Source organism: Tubulanus polymorphus, chromosome 10 (assembly GCF_964204645.1).
Source record: "Tubulanus polymorphus chromosome 10, tnTubPoly1.2, whole genome shotgun sequence".
Lineage (NCBI taxonomy): Eukaryota > Metazoa > Nemertea > Palaeonemertea > Tubulaniformes > Tubulanidae > Tubulanus > Tubulanus polymorphus.
The window spans coordinates 8,086,462-8,108,722 of record NC_134034.1 but is presented as its reverse complement, the minus strand read 5'-3'; the positions used below and the strand labels follow the sequence as shown (position 1 = coordinate 8,108,722).

Here is a 22,261-nt window from a genome sequence, read left to right as displayed (position 1 = left end):
CAGAAAAAACAATTCTTATCAAGCCAGATTTTTCGAAATATCAGATCAACTAATGACTTATGTGCCATATTCTATTCGACGAAATAACTATTTGGATAACAACGAACAGGTTGCATTTAAAACACAAATTCGGAGATGAGACCGATCATTTTCCTTCCTATCGCACCCTATCGTAAATGAATACTTATTTTATTGCAAATGAATCTCGTGATTTTTTTTTAATTCGTCTGCCGTAAGACACGGTGAAATTCATGCATGTAATGTATCGTTTAACCCAAATATCTGTGAAACTGTTGCTTATTGATCACCTTGGTTCCTTTAGAAAGAACTAAACTTAAATTTCGAATGTACCGTTTACGTGGAATGGTATTGTATTACTTTTTCCGCCATCTGTTTAAACAGCATTTTGTCAGTTGAGAAGTCTTAGGATTAAATGACAGACAGTACACATAAAGTCACAAATCTGTAAATATCAACGTATTTCGAAACATAGAAACTGTTCAAACAATCATGAGGCGCAATAACCATTCACGTATTTTATTTTTCAATATGTGTGGACTGAGCTGGAACTTTTTTTAGCGAATTGTTTGTTTCCAATGAATTTTGAGTGATTTTTCAATCAAGTAATAAAATCAGCTGGTTTCGGTGTGCTTTCATCCAACTAACAAGACAAAAAAGAAAAGAAATCCTCAACCTTATTTCAAATTCAAAATTTAAATTTTATTGCAAAATACAGATTTTAAATGAGTAGTTATAGCAATCGACGTGTAAAATATACATTTATATATACATGTATGAAATTTTACCATTAACAATGAAAATGTAAAAATTCCCCATTAACATTCGCCCACTTCAACATCCCCGGCAGTTCGTTCAATTCAAATAGACCTTCCGATAATTAAATGTTACATGCTACAAAAGTTGGAGAAGATTTGAGACCACCACTATATTGAATAGGTTTCTATAAAAGCTGTTGTTTCACTGACAAATTCAAAAAGTGTTACTGTTTTGTTCTGCATGAAGTTTCAATACAATTGATGATAATGTTAATCATTAATAGTGTTAAAATATTGATAATAATATATAACAATTGTTTTTTTAAACTGTAATTAAGACTGAAAAATCCTAGACAGTCAGGTCAGATTTCCTAACGCTTTTGAATACAATAATTTTTAGTCATGAAAGTTATACAGAAATACGATCATATAAACAATGACCCCAGAGCCGCGCTGGCGGGAATGAATATATGGTCGACTTTTTGTGAGATGTGTGTAAATGTATTGATATCTATCTTTTTCTTTCATATGTGTATTGATGGAGGTGCAGTGTTCTTTAATTGCGAATGCGCAGACTAGGAATCACTAAGCGCTCAGAAACCCAAGCTGTATTCATATACACAGTACTGTTTAGTCTTTAAACACACATGAAGTTTTCATCGCGTTCCCGCTTACCGCTCTTGAAACAATTTTGGCAAGATTCTGAAAAAACCCATTTTACTCATCTATTCGTGAAACTGCCGCTAAAAGGGTGCTGCTACTATTGCTGCTGCTGTTAAATCGACTTAGCTTGTCACTTACAATGCTTATGTTGATATCGTGCACTAAACCATTGAAACTAATTTTGTCAATGCAAATTTTTTTGTGGAAAATAAGATTATCTCATCTTATCATAAATCCATAAGATTCAATTTAGCCCAGGGGCAAGTATTAATCCTGCATAATTGTGGTGCCCATAAATGTAAACCCTACCGTAAAACACTACTTAAATCTTAATAAACAATAGCATGTTCCACATACAACGATCATCGGGATATGCATGGTGTAGAGGAATGTAGGTAAAAAAGTCCCGGAATATATGTCCCCGGAAAAAAATCCCATAAGGTAGAAAAAAATGTCTCAGTTTATCATTACTGATTCAGTACATTTTACATCAAAATAACCAGAGAACAAACTTGGTAATTATTGTGATAAATTGCACGTTAAGCATTACAAAAAATTCATTGAGTGACCATGAGAATTGTAGGCCTAGAATTTTGGCATTAACTGATTTTGCCTATTGAGAACATGTGAACTCATTACATGATACGTCAAATTTATAGTACAAAAAAATTAAAGTAGAGCCATTAGTTGTAATCAAAAGTTAAAATTGTAACAAAGAATGTATTACGAAGTTTGTTCTCTGGTGTTATTATGATGTGAAATTGACTACATTACCAATTTAGTGATGATAGACTGGGACATTTTTCCGGGGATATCTTTTCCCTGGGACATTTTTTCCGGGGATATTTTAACCGTATACCGGCGTAAGGATGATTACCTAAACGGGAATGTAGGCCCAAATCCCCCGTAAATCCCTGGATGGGGGATATTTACCGGGGGATTTTTACCTGTTACCGCTAATCCGGTAATACAATCTATATAAATGTCTTGCTTTTTCTCCCTATACCCCCAAGTTCAGTTTTCTATCAAATTTAAGTATGAAACCTGAATGAAATAGATACTGCTTTATACAGTAATATTTACGGGCTACTAGACAATGTAGTAATGAGCAGTGAATTGATTAAATAGAAAAGTTCTACGTTTGAAAACGTCCGTGGTTTCCGCAGGTATTCTGCGAGTATATATAGATCAAAGTAAGATATCTCAGTGGATTCAGGGCATTGACATTTGGCTGAGTGCGACATCATCATCGTCATCTTCGATCGCAAATGCTGGTCGACACACCGGAATGATCTTGGACGTCACCCCAGAATTCGGGGACTCCATTCCTGAAGATGATGCCATAGTTGGTTCAATGCTGCTTTCATTTTCGGAAATATCTTTCACAATCATATCACTGTATTTCCGAATGATACGTTTATACAAATGACTTTGGTCGACACCACCCACTTTTACAGTTATATCAACCGACAAGGCATTCTGCGACTCTGAAGCACGACGACAAAAATCTAAAAATGCAGCTGGAATAGCTTTCTTTGACTTTGTGCCTGTAAAATTGAAATAGAAAGATGAATGATAAAGATAGATATTGCAAAATACACGTAATAACGAACGAAAAAATATTCATATCTAGAAATTTACTTTTCTTCTAAAATGCGTGATACTCACTTGTAGGGAAGTCTTTTAAAAATCCTTTTAAAATGTCATCTGTAGTAAAGGACGAAAATCGTCTCTTCGCCTCGACCCAGTCTCTGGTTCCAGTGATATTCACGAACGTTGCCCTGATCACATCAAATTTCTTTGTCTGCGTTGCCTTTCGACTGCATTCCGGGAAAGTCAAATACCCGTCTTTCACCTCCATCAGTAGTCGATAAATTTTCTCTTCGCCGAGTCCTTGGAACGGTTGAAATACCTTGAAAATAAATGCGATTTTTCAGCAAGACATTTTACTTTGGGGTTCGTGCAGTTGAGAAAATGGGCTCTGCGAAGAATAATGATTGTGTATATCAATATTGACAGGTCTGATTCAAAAATATGGTGGGCGTAGTCGACTTGTGCTTGAACAGGTCGCAAATAGGCGCTTCGTTAAAACCGGCTTAGGTCAGCTTTGCGTTTTAGAGTCCTCATCGCAAGATCTCTGTGATTGCGAGCGAGAGCGTGCAACTGTCCCTGGCAGGGAAGTTTACGTCGGTTTTCAGAGCCGGTTTATATGCGTTACTGCTGGCATCGATGTCATTCGCTCAGGGTCGGAGGTCAAGGGGTCTTTCCAACGGAGATGTCATGGGGACAAAGAATTGCTTCCCGTAGACGCGACCAGGTACGGAAGCCCCTAGGTGACATATGAGATAATTTTTTTCATAATTTCGACTTATTAAGTCGAATTTCGACATAATAAGTCGAATTTCGACTTAATAAGTCGAAATTCGTGTTAATTAAGTCGAAATTCGACATGAAAATAAAACTCGAAATTCGACTTAATTAACTCGAAATTCGACTTAATTAACACGAAATTCGACTTATTATGTCGAAATTCGACTAATTAAGTCGAAATTGTGAAAAGGTTTTCTCGTATGTCACCTAGGGGCTTCCGTAACCAGGAGAATTACTTACTGGTTGTTTTTCCGCTTTTAGTTCCATTTCCATCAGGATATTCCAGCATCTAATACTCATAAATGCTACCTTAAAAACAGTGGTATAGCTGGCCCAAACCTGGAAAAAGCAGCCGTATATATATATATATATATATATATATATATATATATATATATATATATATATATATATATATATATATATATATATATATATATATATATATATATATATTTATTTATTTTTTTTAAATTCATTACCTTGGAAGCATCTTGAGGCAATGCCATCTCCTCTCTGAATTTATCCACAAAACCATCTGGAATTGTAGGTGTTGCCTCATTTGGTCCCTTCCCCGTCATTTCGTACAGCAGGCGCCTTGCAGCAATGGCCTTGTCGATGAACGACAGTTCATTGGTCTGTGTTTTTATGTTGTGGCCATTTCCGACCCTTCGCGCTTGACTATTTGTGAGCCCAGCGTACAAGTCTATCTCTACATTCCTCAAACTATCGAGGTGATTATTGTCCTCCTCTTGTAGAAGTTCCTGTACGGCTGTGCGCAAATGGTTTCCCCCTAATGTGTATATCCTCAGCCTATGTAAATCCTCCGTCGCAACCGGTCTAGGCTCATTGAGGTCCTTCTTGTCGACAAGGCATGGAATTATGGTGGTATGTTCATTAGGCATGCTGCGCAGTTCCCGCTTTATTTCATTTACCCATTTCTTGTCGATGGCCCTACATAACAATTTTACCGGAGGTTCGCACAAGCACATAAAGCTAACGGTAAATCTGCCTGGAAGTATGAAAAATTAACTTTGTTACAATCAACACTTGTATGAATTCAAAAAGGAAGCGGTGTCAGTTATTCAATCTAATGGAAATTAGCCAAACGTCACGATATAAAATCATTATTTCGACGACTGTCCAGTGTAGATGTGGGGTAATGATTATGAGCCGATCGGCTCATTGCATCGGTAAAATGTACGAGGGTCATTTTCTAAAGTGATACATTTTCAGGTGATATGAATAAGTTATTTCAGCCAACTCTGTTTCTATAAATGTACCCCTGAATCTGATGTCAAACCCATCCTTCGTTCCCGGCAGTGATGTGGTTTGAAGGGGCCATAAATGGCGCCAAACCAGTTCAAATTAAATGAAACAAATATGGGACAGCCCTATTTCAAGATCAGAAATCCAATCAAGAAAACATTTTGAAAAAATCTGAAATATCTTATACACCAACACAAAACCCCCTCGAAACATATTTTCTCAATTTTCAAATGTCCACAGCCCACCCTTATCAATCCGTGTTCCCGCATGATCATAAGAAAACAACGTATCTTTTTAGCTTCAGTCAATAATGCTGTTTTGTATATACTGCAACAATACGTATATTTTCAGTGCATGTGAATACACAGGCGTACCTAATTTATGCTCTGCTATTACTTTATCTTCTGCGGATAATTCCACCTGCAGTCCATCTTCTTCGACGTCTATTGTAGTCTCCATGTCTTTAAATCGTTTCAGAGGCATGGAGTCATTTCGGGCAGTCGAGTTTGGCCTTTTTCTACTTAATTTTGTGACTGAGGTGTGCGAAATCACACTCGAAACAAATTCTGAGTTACTTTTATTATCCTTGCCTATTTCGTTGCAGATTTCATTGAAATTCGAATTGAATTTGTCTCTTTTCACCCGCGTACCGCAGGACTCTCCCGTGAACGTGAACTAAAAAGAAAGGAAAAAACTTGTGGTTTATAATGTTTGATAAATGTTGCAAGCATTCTAATTCAATACTGCTGAGTGTTTCATAAAAAGTAGATCCTCATAGAATGGCCCACAAGCTCAGTTGAAGTCGATAAATGCAGCTAAATCTTATCAAGATTTCAGAGGGGTTTCTGGGCAGCCAGCCATCCACAAAAAAATAATTGATGCATGATGAACAAATTGGGAGAAACAGATTTTGTCTTAACTCGGTCGAGTTTCGACTTGCAAAGTGTTGACCACAAACGGTTGGAACCAATACTGTATAATTGATTAATGTATTACAATGTTCATTCAATATAAATTGATAGTAACTTGGCTTGGATTTTCGCTGGTCACTCTCAGATTTTAATTCCTCAGGATATAAATAACAGTGCAATCCCTTTCATTGGGAAAGCGTTTATGAAATAGAATGTGAATAATCAAGTTGCAAGAATTACGAAACTATTCAGCTCGTCGATTTAAGTTACAACTGCGAAAATTTGTTAGTTCTGATACGCTAAAGCGAGTGCGACGAGTTTAAATCGCATCGGTGGACAGTGTACAGCCTTCTTCTAAAATGTTGATATTTTGTTATTATGGACACTAAAGTGGATTGAGGAACTCATCCCGAAGCCAAAAAAAACCCATAACTGAACTATTTTCTGATGACTTTTTGTTATGTTCTCTAAGTTCATAATGCAAAGTGCGCATCGATCTAATTAGGACTATATCTTGTTGATTACTTTTTCAATGACTCGTGCTCAGCCTCGCGCAAGTGTAAATTGGTTGATTTTCCAAACTCTGTTTCTCTCGAATGGTTTGTCACACTCCAATCACACCAATTTTTTCCTGTGGTAAGCTACACAACAACCCCTCGAATAGCTTCCTACGCTGCGCTCCTATGCCGACTTCCTTTTTTTATGAAACGCTCTGTAAAAAGCACAAAACGGCGAAACATTGTAACGGGTTACTGCGGTCTGGGTGCGCCTTGTATTAAGTTTTGTTATTTTCATGGAATGAAAGATATATACTGGCGTGTATATTTTAGTATTAATTTCTTGCCGATACATTATCAAATAGATTTCTAATTCTGGACCATTTAGCTTTGACGCTCTGCATGACGTCACTGAGCGCACGTATCAAAATAAGTCCTGCTGTGAGCATCAGCTGTGAGCACGCTCTGGGCATGCTTGAATATAGACCACTACTCCCGTTTCTTATTTCGACCAACTCAAAAGTTAATTATGGAACCAACCAGGACGGGTTCTTTGCCGGTGTATCATAAACTCTAAAAAAAGTATTTAAAAAATCCCATTCAATACGCAGTGAGTTTTTCCTAATGTATGCATATTATTCCTTCCAGGTCTTTTAGCAGAGCTTTATTAAGATGCATATATTGAATCATAGGACATTATGTACTTCCTGCAAACTAGAATTCTAAACGAACATAAGATATTATCAGTTAGGTTTTCTATAAGCCTACAGCACACCAAGGACCTATGAGCAAGAGATAATCATCGCACTATAGCAGAGAATGTTTATGTTTCCATCTGAGTTAGACTAATCACAGAGGTGGAGCTGTCATGGCCAATTAAGTTGCTCACATTGCAAGTTCAGTTTCATCTAGAGTCCATAGTTTCTGCCTGTTTTCATTAACTTATTCTTAATTATTGTAACCCATGGAGACCACACTGTTTCTTATGTTTGAACTTTGATATTTTTGATTCATTGCCGTGAATTTAAGAGGAACAAATTTTAGCACAATTGGTTTGTGGTATGCGACCTCATCAAGGCTATAAAAACCATCCGGAATACCCGAAAATGTTTAAAGCTAGGGACACACGAGCGTATTTTTTCGCCCGATCGCGACGATTAAATTCGCCAGCGAATTCGCCGACGAAATAATACGCCCGATACGAGCGGGCACACATAGCGATCAAACCGAAATTCGGTCAGCGACTGGCACTAAGAGGGAGAGAGTTAACGAATCACATGATATCAACAATGCATCCTATTGGTTGATAAAAATGGATCGCTCGGCGAAATTCGCTGAGTGCGGGCAGACGAACGAATTTGCGGGCGATCCGATGCCGGCGTAAATAATCGGCCGAAAATATCAAACATGTTTGATAAGGTAGGGGCACACGAGCGTATTTTTTCGCCCGATCGCGGCGAATTTATAAATCGCCCGAAAAATTAGCTCGTGTGGCCACTCACGGCGACGACGATTTCGTCGGCCGACTCGATCGCCCGGCGAATCGCCCGTATCAAACATGTTATATATATTATTATCTTTAACCGTTAAATTTTGAAATCAGTAAACTTCTGACAAGTTTTATCAGAGAAAGAAAGAGAGACGTTTATGTTATGCGTTCGTTATTGCGTGGTCATTAGATTGAAAATACACATGTAACTTATAATACCAAACTCTCTAAGTTACTAGGGAGTATTTCAATCGTTTTATTTTAGTGCTTAATAAGAGAGCGGACGGGCCCATTTGGCACCCGTGTGAACGGATGGGGGCTTAATACAACGCTAGAGTGTACTAATCGAGTAAACTAATATCATTTTCCATAGGGACAATTTTAGTGAAACATAACCCGTAGACTCAAATGCACGCATTAGAACGAAAACGCTTCATCTCGCATTTGGCAATAGACGCGCTGCGATTTAGTTATTGAATAAAAACTGAGGAGGATAAATTCTATTTGGAAAGGGTTACAGTTCCTGAAATGATTCTTTTTAAAAGTATCCTATCCTAGGAGAGTATAGTAGAAAATGATCACTATTTTTATATATCGTCGTCAAGCGGCATGGTTGCAAATTTGTGAAACAAATTTCTCAGGAATATTTTCAACGAGAGATCCATGCGGTTAGAATGTTGTCAAAATCCATCAAAGGATGAGTGAAATATATGTATGCACGCATAAAAAAAGAAAAAAGAGAAAAATGACCAAACAATACGGGACGAAAGTATTCTAACAAAATCTAACGATCCATTAACTGGTGCGTATGTTGTCAACTTGAAATGCTGAGTAGGGAATCCGTTAGATATTTACATTGATACTAATGTGTAAGGGACAATTTGACAATTTTACACTTGGCCTTTGGTTACATCGATATATAAGTTTCACTTATTTCCCTCTTCCCACTAATTGCGTTATTTTGTCTATTGAGCCATATCCGTGACCAGGTAATATTCATTTTTTTGAAATTGTGAAAACATCCTTACTCCAACCGATGTTCAGGAGGTCAATAGTTAAGTAAACAACGACCTCAGTGACACCTGGCTGAATGGAATGCATAGGTTATCTTACATTACATTAGAACATATTGTATCAAATACATTTAGAAAGAAAAATATTATATCAAATACATTATTTAAATACACTTACCTAAAGCTGTTCAGACGTATCACCGCAGCCAATGAATTCAATTTCTGGAAACTCATCCCCATTCTTCTTTAACGCGCGGTTTCCAGATACGAAGAGGAATGTTTTTTTGCGTGCATCGTCATATTCTAGTGCCCAAGACATGTCGTGGATAAAGTAGATATTTTCAAGTAAGATAAGTGATTTTGCTGTAAAGCTAGTACCGAAGTGGCTACGAATCAGGTTAGAGCTGATCTTTTATACCGCTTAATATATTGTAACATGTGAAAAAAATTATACGTTCATCAATCATGTCAGGTATGGACAGTTTCCACGAATGATAGCAACGGAAAACACATCTAATATATACTGAACGAATTATTAATTGCGTGCTAACTGAGAAGTTGCTTAGAACTGATTTACAGAAATATAAACATTTTCAATTGATGATCAGCCGACGGAGTATCAACGGGTGTTGTCAAGGTTTACACCTGCTGGCGATGTAGGAAGCTATGTAATTAGTTCTAATGATTTGACAAACCCCGAAAATTGCCCAGCAGTATTTTTTCTCCTTTGATGAAAATGACCACTAAGCTTTAACATTGTAAAAAGTATGCCAAAAATGAGACCCGCAAGTGTATATTAAAAAATTCATCTTTTACTTGTGATCAGCAGAACAAGATTGATACATTAAGTGGATTACCGAAAACTTAGTATGTGGTGGCGTGGTCTAGCAGCAGCCTTGCTGGAGAAGCGATCAGCGAATCATTGTTTAATCGTCAATCAATAATCTAAAGATTACTCTCTACACTTAATGTTCTTTGCAAAAATATTAAGGACCCAGCAGTTAATCTTTTTTTTCAAATTAAAAATAAAAAAGGTACCGTGATCTGTTCGTGACTTTTCCAGCGAGCTGTCTCGAATAAAAGGAGCATGTCAATCCCAGTTTTTTGTTGGTTTCGTATATTGGATGAAATGTAAGAGACGGGTTTATTTCGTCTTCTAAAACAACCGCCAGGTGACCAGCTTCATATATCTATGACACGGGTTCACTATTTATTCTGTTTTCTAAAACAACCGCCAGGTGACCAGCTTCATATATCTATGACACGGGTTCACTATTTATTCTGTTTTCTAAAACAACCGACAGGTGACCAGCTTCATATATCTATGACACGGGTTCACTATTTATTCTGTTTTCTAAAACAACCGACAGGTGACCAGCTTCATATATCTATGACACGGGTTCACTATCTATTTAGTTTTCTAAAACATCCGCCAGGTGACCAGCTTCATATATCTATGACACGGGTTCACTATTTATTTAGATGAGTTGGTGTGTATATTTCTGAAACAGACATGCCGTGCCAATAAGAGCATTAATGGTTTACTATATCGCAGTAATTGGTAAATCGTTTTATTGAACACGCACAAATAAAATACAGTCGTTGACCGGGAAGTTGGATCCCCGAAAATGAAGGGATTCCAAATTTTAATAATTCCATTTTCAAATAATAGACTGTTATATTACCTATTGATCTAGATCTAAGTGCTAATTTATCCTAACAATTCGTCTAAATTCAATGACTAGATTTCTCAGAGTTCAAGGCAATATGATAATACACGCACGTTGAATCAAAAAAAATTAGATTAATTAAAAATGATAATCGACCTTTTGTAAGCTATAATAAAATTTGTAATCAGTTCATCTTCCGGGGCTGTTTCTTTTACAAGTTTGATCAAGTGAAATGAATGATGTCGAAAAAGTTGATAATTTCCAAATAAATCTAACCAGCCACGAGCTGGATATTTTTACGTGGCTTTGAACGATTGATTTTAAGAACTAGAAAATATAGGCCTAATAGAAGTACGACCAGTGTGTTTTGATATCCGTTTTACTTTTAACGACAACATTAACAATGTGTCTTCAAGGCCGTAGTCAGGATTTTGAAAAGGGCGTTCTTAAATTATAAAAAGGGAACCTTTTACATATACTGTATCTCAAAAGCAAGCCCAGACCGACCCCAGAAAACGTTTTTCAAACTATTCCCCAAGATGCATTCTCCAAGCATCTAGTGAATATTTCACTCATACTCAAACTATTGGGTTTTGTTTTTAAATGTTTTTGTACCATAAAATGTCACAATTTGGATCGAAAAAATTATTTTACTAAAATTATGAAGGGCACTTTCTAAAAAGGGGCATTCGTTCGAACGGACGAACCCTCCTGGCTACGGGCTTGGTCTTTTACTCTTCAGCAGCCCAGAGAGAGAGAGTGCGCATGCGCAGGAGTGGTCTAGTCATACGAGAACCAGGACGTTTAAACTACAATAACAGACATTGAACCAACATAATTTCTTCCCGATTTCGTGAGATTTAGTCGCTCAACTCGTGAAGATTCATATTTTCGGAGGATATTGAGTGGATCGGTTCGTAAGATAATTTTTTTTTTCTTGTTTCCGAATATCACCTAAACTTTTGTTTACCGTTGCTAACAGTAACCAGACACTCCGGTTTTTGCAGCGCGCAATCACTACGGTTTGTGGAGAACAACTTAATTGGTCAAATATTATGATTGCGTATGAAATTAAATAAAATTGCGTACGTAAGTAAACCGTCTAACGAACTAAAATCAGACTGTGTTAGTATATTTATTACTCGTTCAGGGTTTCCTATAAATGGGTAAACAGAGGCTCCCCCAGTGATCTCTAAAATCAAGAAAAAAAAAACGAAAACTGCCCTGTACTGTGTAGACAAATCCAGCCACGACAGTGTCACCAAACAACTGGTTAACTTAACTCCCAATATTTGAAGAAAATAATAAATAAAAAAAAACAGTTAAGGATTAAATAAGCCTAGACAGAATGAACGACAGAGTATATAGAGACAGTACTTCTTCCCTAGAGGATAGCCCTCCTTATTCGTCGCTCTCATCTACTGATGAAGAGTCAGTAGGTCTAAATAAGACATGTCCCCTTTGATCCTGGACATACACTTAGCAATGGGAACCAAACTAGAGACGCAGAAAACACATCGGAGACCAGCCAAGCCGTTGCTAACCTGCTCATGGCCCAAACACCTCAGAGTCACATTGACAAATTACTTGGGCAGCCTATGGATAGTTCATCCCCAAACTATGGTAACGAAACACCAACTAAACCTAGCGGCAAGAAACGAAAACGCAACAAATCGAAACCACATTCACCCACAGACCACCTTCAGCCTAGAACTCAAGGAGCAAGTAGCAAAAGCACCTGTTCCAAATACCTATTCCAAATGCTGGCGGTCAACCAAAAACACGAACATTAGGTGTTCAATCTGTCAAAACTACCTATGCGACTCTTGTAGCAACATCCCGCAAGCAGTTCTTCTTATTATGGAAGAGGTCGATATCCCAAGCTTATTAATAACCTGTGACACGTGCTGCAACTCAGTAGTATCCTTTAAAGAACTCGCAGATTCCGTCCGAGACCTAAAAACATCTTCAAACTCCGGCTTCCTCGAGATGAATAAAAGACTAACTACCATCGAAGAGAACCTTAAATTTGAAATTAATAGAACTGTTACCGAAAGAATTGAACCATTAACCGAGGAGGTAAGTAATGCCACAGTGGGTATTAGCGAACTCAGAATACAGGTCGACCAACTAAAAAACGATAGAGTTGGCTTAAAACCCGAACTCTTGGCAAATACAGTCGACCAAAAGATCGAAGCCTATGACCAAACGACGAGACAGAGAGAGAAGAAGCACTAACGTGGTAATCTACGACTTCCTCGAAAATGATCTAGATGAACCAGCCGAGGAAAAACGGCATGATATCTCTAGTTTAAACGCCCTACCTACTAACGTAGGCCTAAATATAAAGCTACCCTCATTACAGCCTTTCGTATGGCAGAAAAAAAACCTAACTTTGTGAGGCCAATAAACGCAATATTCAACAGTATGGGAGAGCGAGATCTTCTTAAACACCGTAAGTGGCAAACAACTAATACACCCTGAGGATAAAAGGACGCAGGCACCAATATTAAAATTTGCCCCCGACCGCTCGACCGGAGATAGAATGAACTACAAAAACTGAAGGAAGAACTAGCCACTAGACAAAGAGCTGGAGAGACAGATCTAAAAATCAGAAACGGCCCTTTCGGAGGAGAGAACTGCCCACCCCACCAACACCCACCCCCCAACTACAACATGAAATTCCTATACACGAATCTCGACGTGATGACAAATAAAATCGACGTGATAAAAGCAATTGTATATAGAGAGGATCCTGATATCATCATGATAACTGAAGTGAAACCAAAGAGAAAATCAAAGTTAGGAAATGTAAACCCCAACTCACTGTTGTTACCTGGATACCAAGCCCCTGTACATAATCTAAATGAGATCTATTTGTATATACGTTAGAAACAATATGATAATAAATGAAATAACCTCAAAAATAAGTGCCTCGGAAAATGAGTGGATTAGGGTTCTCAAAGAGGATGGACATTCCCTTCTTATCGGTACTATATACAGGAGCCCAAACTCTACTGTTGAAAACAATATGAAGTTAAATCACATGATTAGAAGCATGTCAGAGGAACTGAAGGGTTGCGACGACCTATTGATCACTGGGGATTTCAACTTCCCTGAAATAAACTGGGAGACTGAAGCATCAACAGCCAATAGAAACCATGCATCAAGCCTATTCATTGAAACGGTAAATGACTGCTATCTTCGCCAATTCGTAGATGAGCCAACTAGGTACAGGTCTAATCAACAGCCGAGTCTTTTAGATCTAATTCTATCAAACCATGAAAACGCCATTGATCAAGTAACTTATGACCACCCCATAGGAAAAAGCGATCACATAGTTATCACCTTCAACTACAGCGCTAAATATAGAGAACCCCCAGGTGTCATCCACAGTAATACATAAATATGACCTCGGCGACTATGAGGCTAGGCCCTATAAGGCAGAGCATTGATACGGGAGAACTGTCAAACAAAATCGAGGCGACAGACGATGTTGAAGTCGCTTGGATTCTTTTCAAAACCGAACTGATTAAACTGCGCGACAAACATGTTGCAAGACGATCTCTAAAGCCTGGTCGAAAATACAGACAAAAACCATTATGGATGGACACAACAACAATGAAAGCCATCAAAGACAAACAAAAAGCCAGGCGGAAATTCCTGAAAACTAAAACTAATCAAGATAACGAAATATACCATACCTTGAGAAAAAAAGCGAGAATTGAAATTAGGAGAGCTACTAAGAGATATGAAAATAAACTGGCATGCCAGGCAAAGACAAATCCCAAAGCCTTCTGGGCATACACAAAGTCAAAGACTAAAACAAAATCAAAAGTTGCAGCCATTCTTCATGACGAGGGCATCGCTACAGAAAACACTGCAAAAACTGAGATTTTTAATAGGTATTTCAGCAGTGTGTTCGTTACAGAGGATGTTCGCAACATCCCCCATCCTACGCCGCTGACAGTAGGTAGCACATTAGACCATGTGGATCAACATGTCACATCTGCATCAGTCTTAGAGAAACTGAAAAACCTCAAAGTGAGCAAGAGCCCAGGCCCAGATGACCTCCACCCCACTGTTGAAAGAAATAGGCCTAGCCCACAAGATAGCGAGGCCACTGAGTTTAATATTCCAAAAATCACTCACCACCTGTACACTGCCATTGGATTGGAAAATGGGGATAGTTAAGCCGATCCATAAAAGGGGCGATAAATCCAGAGCATCAAACTACAGACCAGTTAGTCTAACATGCATATGTTGCAAAATATTAGAAACACTTATTAGGGACGAAATTATGAACCACCTGACAACAGAAAACATTATCTCTTCAAATCAGCATGGCTTCCTCCCAAAGAGAAATTGCACATCAAACCTATTAATATGTCATAACAACTGGAATAAATTCTTATACGACGGAGACTCCGTTGACATAATATATCTCGATTTTCAAAAAGCCTTTGACTCGGTACCACATAAACGCCTCATTGCGAAGGCACAAAACTTCGGAATAACTGGTCGCCTGTTAAACTGGCTCGAAGCATTCCTGATCAGCAGAACACAAAGAGTTGTGATCGAAAACGAGTCTTCCGCACCAACCAGAGTCAAGAGTGGCATTCCTCAGGGATCAGTATTAGGCCCGACCCTCTTCCTCATTTTTGTAAATGACCTCACCGAGAATGTAAGCAGCCATATCGAGATGTTTGCCAACGACAGTAAGCTTTACCGCTGAATAAAAACTATCTACGACTGTGAGACACTACAGAGTGACTTAAATAAACTTGAATCTTGGTCTCGAATCTGGCAACTATCGTTTAATCCTGGAAAATGTAAATGTCTGAGAATCGGAAAACGCCACCAGCCGTGTGAATATAAAATGACAGATGAAACAAGACAGTACATGACACTTGAATCGAGTAGTGAAGAACGTGACTTAGGTGTCCTCATCCAAAACGACCTTAAACCCCAATCCCATATAAACAACATAACCAAATCAGCAAATAGGGTAGGCCTACTCTACACAATTAGACATTCCTTGAGTCATTCAGATAGATCACTATTCCTGAAACTCTACAAAGCCTTAGTTCGCCCTGTTTTGGAATACTCCGTTGCCGTTTGGAACCCGTCGATACGTAAAGACATCTTGAAACTTGAATCGGTTCAACGTCGGGCAACTAAGCTTCTCAAGAATATACGTTCACTTCCTACAGGCAAAGACTGGAATATCTTAAACTCCCTAGTTTGAGCCACAGGAGAAAGCGGGCGACATGATCGAAGCGTACAAGATATTCTACAATCTTTACTCAAATGCAGAGGAACTGGTACCGCCGCTGGAGACAAACACTCACACCCGTGGTCATAGACTAAAGATTCGAAAATTGAGATGTAAGACGAGCCTACGAGGGCACTACTTCGCGTTCAGAATCGTAAATCAATGGAATTGTCTACCTGCCGATGTGATCGAGGCACCTTCACTAAACTCTTTCAAAGCCCGCCTCGATAAACACTGCGAAGCGACCGGAGTGGATGTATACGACTTTTAGCGACCTCTCGCGCACTCAACGAAACAAAAAAGCGAAATTGTTATTAGGGGTCAAAAGACAAATTCCCGTATTTATCAAATTAACCGAATTACATCAACTTCAATTAGCGATGAAAGACCATCGCTGGTCACACGTCTAAACTACTGATTACTGATTACTGAATATCCTAGAGTAGTGTCGACAGTTACCAATAGATGGGCGCTATTGCACTTTCGTACCCCCCTCCCAAAAATTTTTATTTCAGCATATTTATTATCAGGGAGGTCTAGAGATTCAAAATCAGTAACTTTTGACCCAAAAAACTTACTTTTTCTAGGTTAAAATTTTGTTATTTTGGGCCCTAAATCGCGTGTAAATTCGCCGATTCGCGACGTCAACAACGCCATATTGGATGTCATTCAAAGTTGCTAACCCTCCACTGAAATGTCATGACATAAAAACTTTGCAAAAACCATGTTTTCAAACATAACCATCTCTGAAAATAACGCGTATGATTGCATTATTTTCATACTTAGCTATTGATTTAAAGATGTCCTGATGAAGAAAAGTTATGTACCCAAAAACGAAATTATGTCAATTCAATTCAATTCCATTTATTGAGATATATTTATTCAGGTGTTTTTAGGTGGTAATTAGTGCGGAAACATGGCCGACCCGTCGGTTTGAATCGAGGAAATCGGCCCCAAATTATCAGAATTTTGGCTTGGAAAAAATTATTTTTTTTTGTCAAAAGTAATTTATTTTGACTCTACAGACCTCCCTGATAATAAATATGCTGAAATAAAAACTTTTGGGAGGGGGGTACGAAAGTGAAATAGCGCCAATAGATGTCATTGTAAATTACACAGCCACGGGATTATAAACACTGATATTTTTTGTTGGAACTATGATGATTAGGAACCAGGGTTTGATAGGCAAGGTGGAAATATCATTTTGAAAGTTATAAACAACGAAAGCGGGAAGGTACGAGTTGGCTAGTGTAGGGTACGAGTTGACCAAAGATAGGGTACGACTTGACCAGGTACGACTTGACCAGGTACGAGTTGACCTGGGTATGAGATGACCTAGTTAGTTACCTAATCGTTGGTGGTAAGCTTTTTATAATCGGATGGGCTTATACCAACGTTAGGGATGACAAGGACCAAAACACGGTTGAAAAAAGTAACACTTCAAAAATATATTTTCTATTCACTTCAGTCCACAATTAATGGCTTAATTCACAAACTAACACAGGTACCTTTCGAAATAATCCAATTTTATGTATGTTTCGAGTGATTAATCAACATTATTTTGAGAAATTAATTAAATTCTCCACAAATTTCGCCATTGGCCGCCATTTCTCTGTATTGCACATGTGGCATGATAAGACAAGGGGACCTACAAGGATTTATATAAAACTTCCAAGACGAAACGACAATTTTTATTTTTGATGGTTTTCCAACTTTTATTTCAAGTCTTCGTGTTTTCCATAATAAATAATGAAATAATAAATTTCTGGTAAAAGAAAAATGTGAATAAGTGTTGATTTTTTAATTTTTTTAAATTTCGTCGTTTCGCTTTGTTAGTTTGTGCTATTGTCCTGGCCTCAGTCCACAGGTGCCAGTACCTCCAGTAATTTTCAAAATGGCAGCTGTTGACTGGACGGAAATTTACTCTCATTTTACGGCCGATTTGCACATGGATTAAGATCGTCAGGTGAGGTGTTATAGGTATCAGACAAACTACTAATCTGTTGTGCGTCGATTACAACAAAAATGAGACAGATATCTTAAGAGACAATGAAATGCCAGGCAAATTACTCGTCAGTCAAATTGGCTGACGAAGATTTCATACAAAAATGACCTTCCCATTCCTGACTGTGGTTTGTGAAAATATCCGATCGTGAAACTAAACCACAGACAGGTTACTGACTAGAGATGACCGTACTTCGATTTAGTTAGCTCCCTTTTCTTTTTTATACAGGGATACTACTGACTGGTATCATCCTCAAATTGTGAGTTACATCTCATCATTAGAAAATGACATTCTCGACCATCTCGAATCTATAATAGTTTTTATAATATAATAGTTTTTAGTTGATAAAAACATAAGATAGAGTTTTTTGTCAATTAATTTTAATAAAGAATGAAAAATACTCTACAGTCCTACAATAATGATGGAATTTATAAATGCAGTATTATAAACTTGAAGGGAGACAAAAATATAAATTCAGTTTTTTCTCCAGTGAAGCAATTAGCCAAATTTCATTTCTTGTAGGAAGAACTTCAAAAATGGCTGCGAACACCATTCGAAATGTCCAATAAGCGCAATTGTCAAGATGAACAGCAAGCTGATCACAGTTACTCTGCATCACCTTTACCTGAAAAAGAAAATCCATGTTATAATTCCATCTTAGAAGAAAAGAAAAAACAGCTGAAAAGAGTAACTGAAAGTAAGCGATATTACAAAAATAAGAGTGAAAATTTAGAAAGATCTACATCATCAACTGCATTACAGGTTTGCGATAACTGTACTGATATAATAAGAGAACTTGAAACCTGCCAGCAAGTCAATTTAGATCTAAAGGAAAAATGTAGAATGTATGAAGAAAATATTAGATTGAACAGTGAGATTGAACAAACAGAAACTGACGGGGTATATAACACCAAATTCAGAGCTCTGGTTTATGAATTACTGATGCATCATGTTCCAAGTGAACATGTTAATTCTGTAATAAGTTCATGCTTTAAATATCTTGGGAAAACTCCATCAAAACTGCCAAATACTAGTACTATACGACGAATGAACATCGAACGATTAGGCTTAAGCCAGATGCAATTGGGGGATGAACTAAGTCGTAAAGAGAATACAACATTATATTCTGACGAAACATCTAAATTCGGAGAGAAATACATGGGTTTTCACGTGACAGGGGAAGACAGAAAACATTACGTACTTGGACTGCGAGACCTCACCACCAAATCAGCAGATGACACCCTCCATACATTCAAACAAATAATACAAGACATTGATGACAGATGCTCTGAAACAACTAATACAACTGGCAAACACATTTTAAAGAATATTCAGAATACAATGTCCGATCGTGCAGCTACTGAGCTCAAGTGGCACGAACTCCTCTCCAACTACAGATTGAACATATTACCTGAGACGATTTCTAACTGGAATTTAATGTCAGCAGACGACAAAGCACCCATCGAAAGTTTAGCGAATTTTTTCTGTGGCTTACATAGCTTTGTTCAGGTGGCTGAAGTCACCCAGAAAGTCCTCCTGCAGCAACAAAAAGAAAAAGACCTGGTCGTAACAGGGCCACAGATTATACAACCATCGGAGCCAGGTGTCATTCGTCTGATACGTACCGCGGCAAAAGCGTTTGCAAGGGGTGCCGATGAAAAAAGTGGATGTCATGCCCACTTCAAAAGTTTCCTGACTGAGTTCCTCAAACATCATCAACTCAGAAGTATACCAATTGTTCCTTTTCGAGGAAATCGATTCAATATCATCTTTTTCAATGGAGGATTTGTGTACTTTCTTCACAAAAAGATGATTGATTATTTGGAAATGGTCGATAATCCAAATCGCCTCTTGAAGTCTGTGTTTGCAGACCTAAAATCCGTAGACAATATCGCTGGATGTAAAGCATTAGGGCTAATCAGTAAATTCATCACTGGACCATTGTGGAGGCTCACTGAGGATAAAACAGTAAAAATGGTAGACCTCATTCGATTTGTTCCAGAGCTCATCAGTTACATCGAAAGTGCTAGTGCCAGGATCAGTGAATTTATGAATGGCAAACTTGAAGTCTTTAGCGACATATATCCTGTAAAGAAAGATCATGTATATTCATGTTTGATAGAAGAATCTGAATATGATAATGAATGTGAACTGCAACTTTCCGTCATCTTACCTGCTATTGTCAATCTGCTCAAGGAACAGTATAAGGAATTTTTGGAGGGAGGTGAATTCTCAACTAATGAGAAACATTCAACATCAGGAAGTGCTGAGCTACACAATAAGTTTGCAGAAAGAGTCTTTGCCTATTCTGATCAGTTACTCAGATTCAAGCCCAACATCAATCACATTGGAATTGAAGCTTATATTATGTTCTCCCTCAACAAGACACAAGACTGGCTAGCATCAAAACCTACAAAACAGCAAGAAGCACTTGTACAGAAAGCCATGACTGATCGCCGCAAGATACAAGAGCTTTACAAATTGCGCAGAAAGGCGCTAGCTGAAAAAAGAGAACGGCAAATGAAGGAAAGAGAACTAATAATCAAAGACATCATGTATTATGGCTTTTGGCAAACTCCCCAAGATGTTATCCAGAGTTTGAATAATCCGAAAACCAAAAGTGATAAAGAAATGGCTTTGAAGGGACAGCTAAGGTTCCGTGAGATAATTCTCCAGCAGCAATGGGATGATGCTTCTATATACAGATTTTCTGTGAGAGTAGATGAAAAGAAAAGAAGGAATTTAAGTTTAGATGAACTACAAGCAAATGTCATTCAGCTTGTCGAAGCAGCAGAAGCGATTCCAACAACCGCAACGGAAAGAGAACGAGCTGGAAATTTGATAGGGAAAACAATCAGTCATGAAATGCTTGTAAAAAATGAAGACGATCCAAATGATAGCGGCGTACTCACCAAATTTTTAGCTACGGTTATTTCTTCTGTTCCTGGTTACTCGTCATGGTTCAATATCAAGTACGATAATGATGATGCATTGTATGTTGAGAAACTGGAAGAAGAAATACAAAGCGGAAATATCACAGTGCTGTAAATTAGTCAGTGTATTTATAAATACGTTATAAATATTAGTTATTTCATAATTGTTATTTTATTTCTAGATATCTAAAATTCCAGTTAGAGTTAAAACTAAAGTTATACTAACCTCGACATTGAAGTTATATCAAAACGTCACCATGCACGCTTTCTAGGTAAACATCATAAAAAATTTTTGGAGTTCACGAAAAAATATCGTTGCGTTTAACATTTTTCCTCACACTTTCCTACGTGACTTATAAATGACTGTTTTCTACATACACTTTCCATTTATAATATGATACTTACCTTAAATTAATTAAGAAATGTTAAATGTAAAATATTAATCAATTAAATACAATAATTAACGCAACAATGACTGGTTACTAGGGAGCGATCACTAAGTGCTGCTTTTACTAATACTGCGGCAGAAAATTTTTGAAATCCTTACATTTTCAAGGGCACGTAACTTCTGTGTACATTGGTCAATCTTAGAAATTCTTTTTGCCTTTGGAAGATCTTTTTTTAGGCTTTCATTTGATATATAACATGATATGACAGATCCGTTAAAAAAATTCCCGTGAACATAGCTATTGTGACAAGAAGCCCCTGTGAAAGTCTCGGCCTACCTTGAACTTCTTGTTTTCTCCTTCTTCTTTAATCAAAAATCCTGTAGGTCCAATATTTCGTAAAATATAAATTGTTTCATTCAATGCTTGATCCTGTCTCCAGCTTACAGCGTCAGAAAGCGATTTTCTCCATGAAACGTTTCGGGCCATCCTCTTCAATTTGTTTACAGCATCAACTTCCTGGAGATCAGTAACTACTTGATCGAAGGCACGATAGTAGAGTGAGCGCAATTCTTGGTCAATAGTGAGTTCGAACCCCGGCACTCTTGCTGTCGAAGACAAATGAAGAAGCTCGCCGAGCTCGGCGGGAGTTCGGTTTTCGAAGCTAGTCGACTAATAAATGAAGAAATCCCACACTTCGAATTTGAAATTATACTATCAAATTTATTATTACGAAACCACAACGTTTCGGCTGTTGACTAACAGCCATCGTCAGGTGGAATGACCAGAAAAACAAGTTACAAAGCATATAAACTCACAGGATCTAAAATAAAAGCAGTGTGTCAAAACTTAAGATAAACAGACCAAGCAATAAAACATCAAACATAATGTTCCTTTAGAACCTACTTTGGACTTTCTTAGGAGAAAGTTACCTACTTTAGATTTTCATTTTGGTATACCGGTTGATTGTCTTTTGGACTTTAATTGAACTTTGTACAAAAAAC

At 37.7% G+C, this 22,261-nt stretch overlaps 2 protein-coding genes across 3 annotated transcripts in view; both read right to left on the bottom strand.

Annotated features, from left to right (window-relative positions):
- The window catches only part of LOC141912054 (E3 ubiquitin-protein ligase Zswim2-like), a 115,344-nt gene extending 93,588 nt beyond the window's left edge, over positions 1-21,756 (bottom strand). Inside the window, exons 1-7 of one of the 2 annotated variants that reach the window (XR_012620114.1) lie at positions 21,597-21,686; positions 21,098-21,139; positions 20,851-20,944; positions 20,112-20,348; positions 19,564-20,024; positions 19,140-19,474; positions 18,381-18,563 (exon numbers count right to left, since the gene is read on the bottom strand). Coding sequence is in view for 1 of the 2 variants with exons in the window: in XM_074803230.1 (XP_074659331.1) it covers positions 21,597-21,746 (150 nt within the window). In the remaining variant the exon portion in view is untranslated. Of the gene's footprint in view, positions 1-18,380; positions 18,564-19,139; positions 19,475-19,563; positions 20,025-20,111; positions 20,349-20,850; positions 20,945-21,097; positions 21,140-21,596 lie in introns of those variants that run through there. The other variant, XM_074803230.1, reaches the window with a different exon arrangement.
- On the bottom strand, positions 2,652-5,561 carry LOC141912155 (uncharacterized). Its single transcript, XM_074803371.1, has 5 exons — positions 5,453-5,561; positions 4,292-4,821; positions 4,050-4,148; positions 3,108-3,351; positions 2,652-2,986 (listed from the first exon to the last, which is right to left on the bottom strand). The coding sequence occupies exons 1-5, from the start codon at positions 5,559-5,561 to the stop codon at positions 2,652-2,654; spliced, it is 1,317 nt and encodes a 438-aa protein (XP_074659472.1).
- Positions 21,757-22,261: the final 505 nt, after the last annotated feature.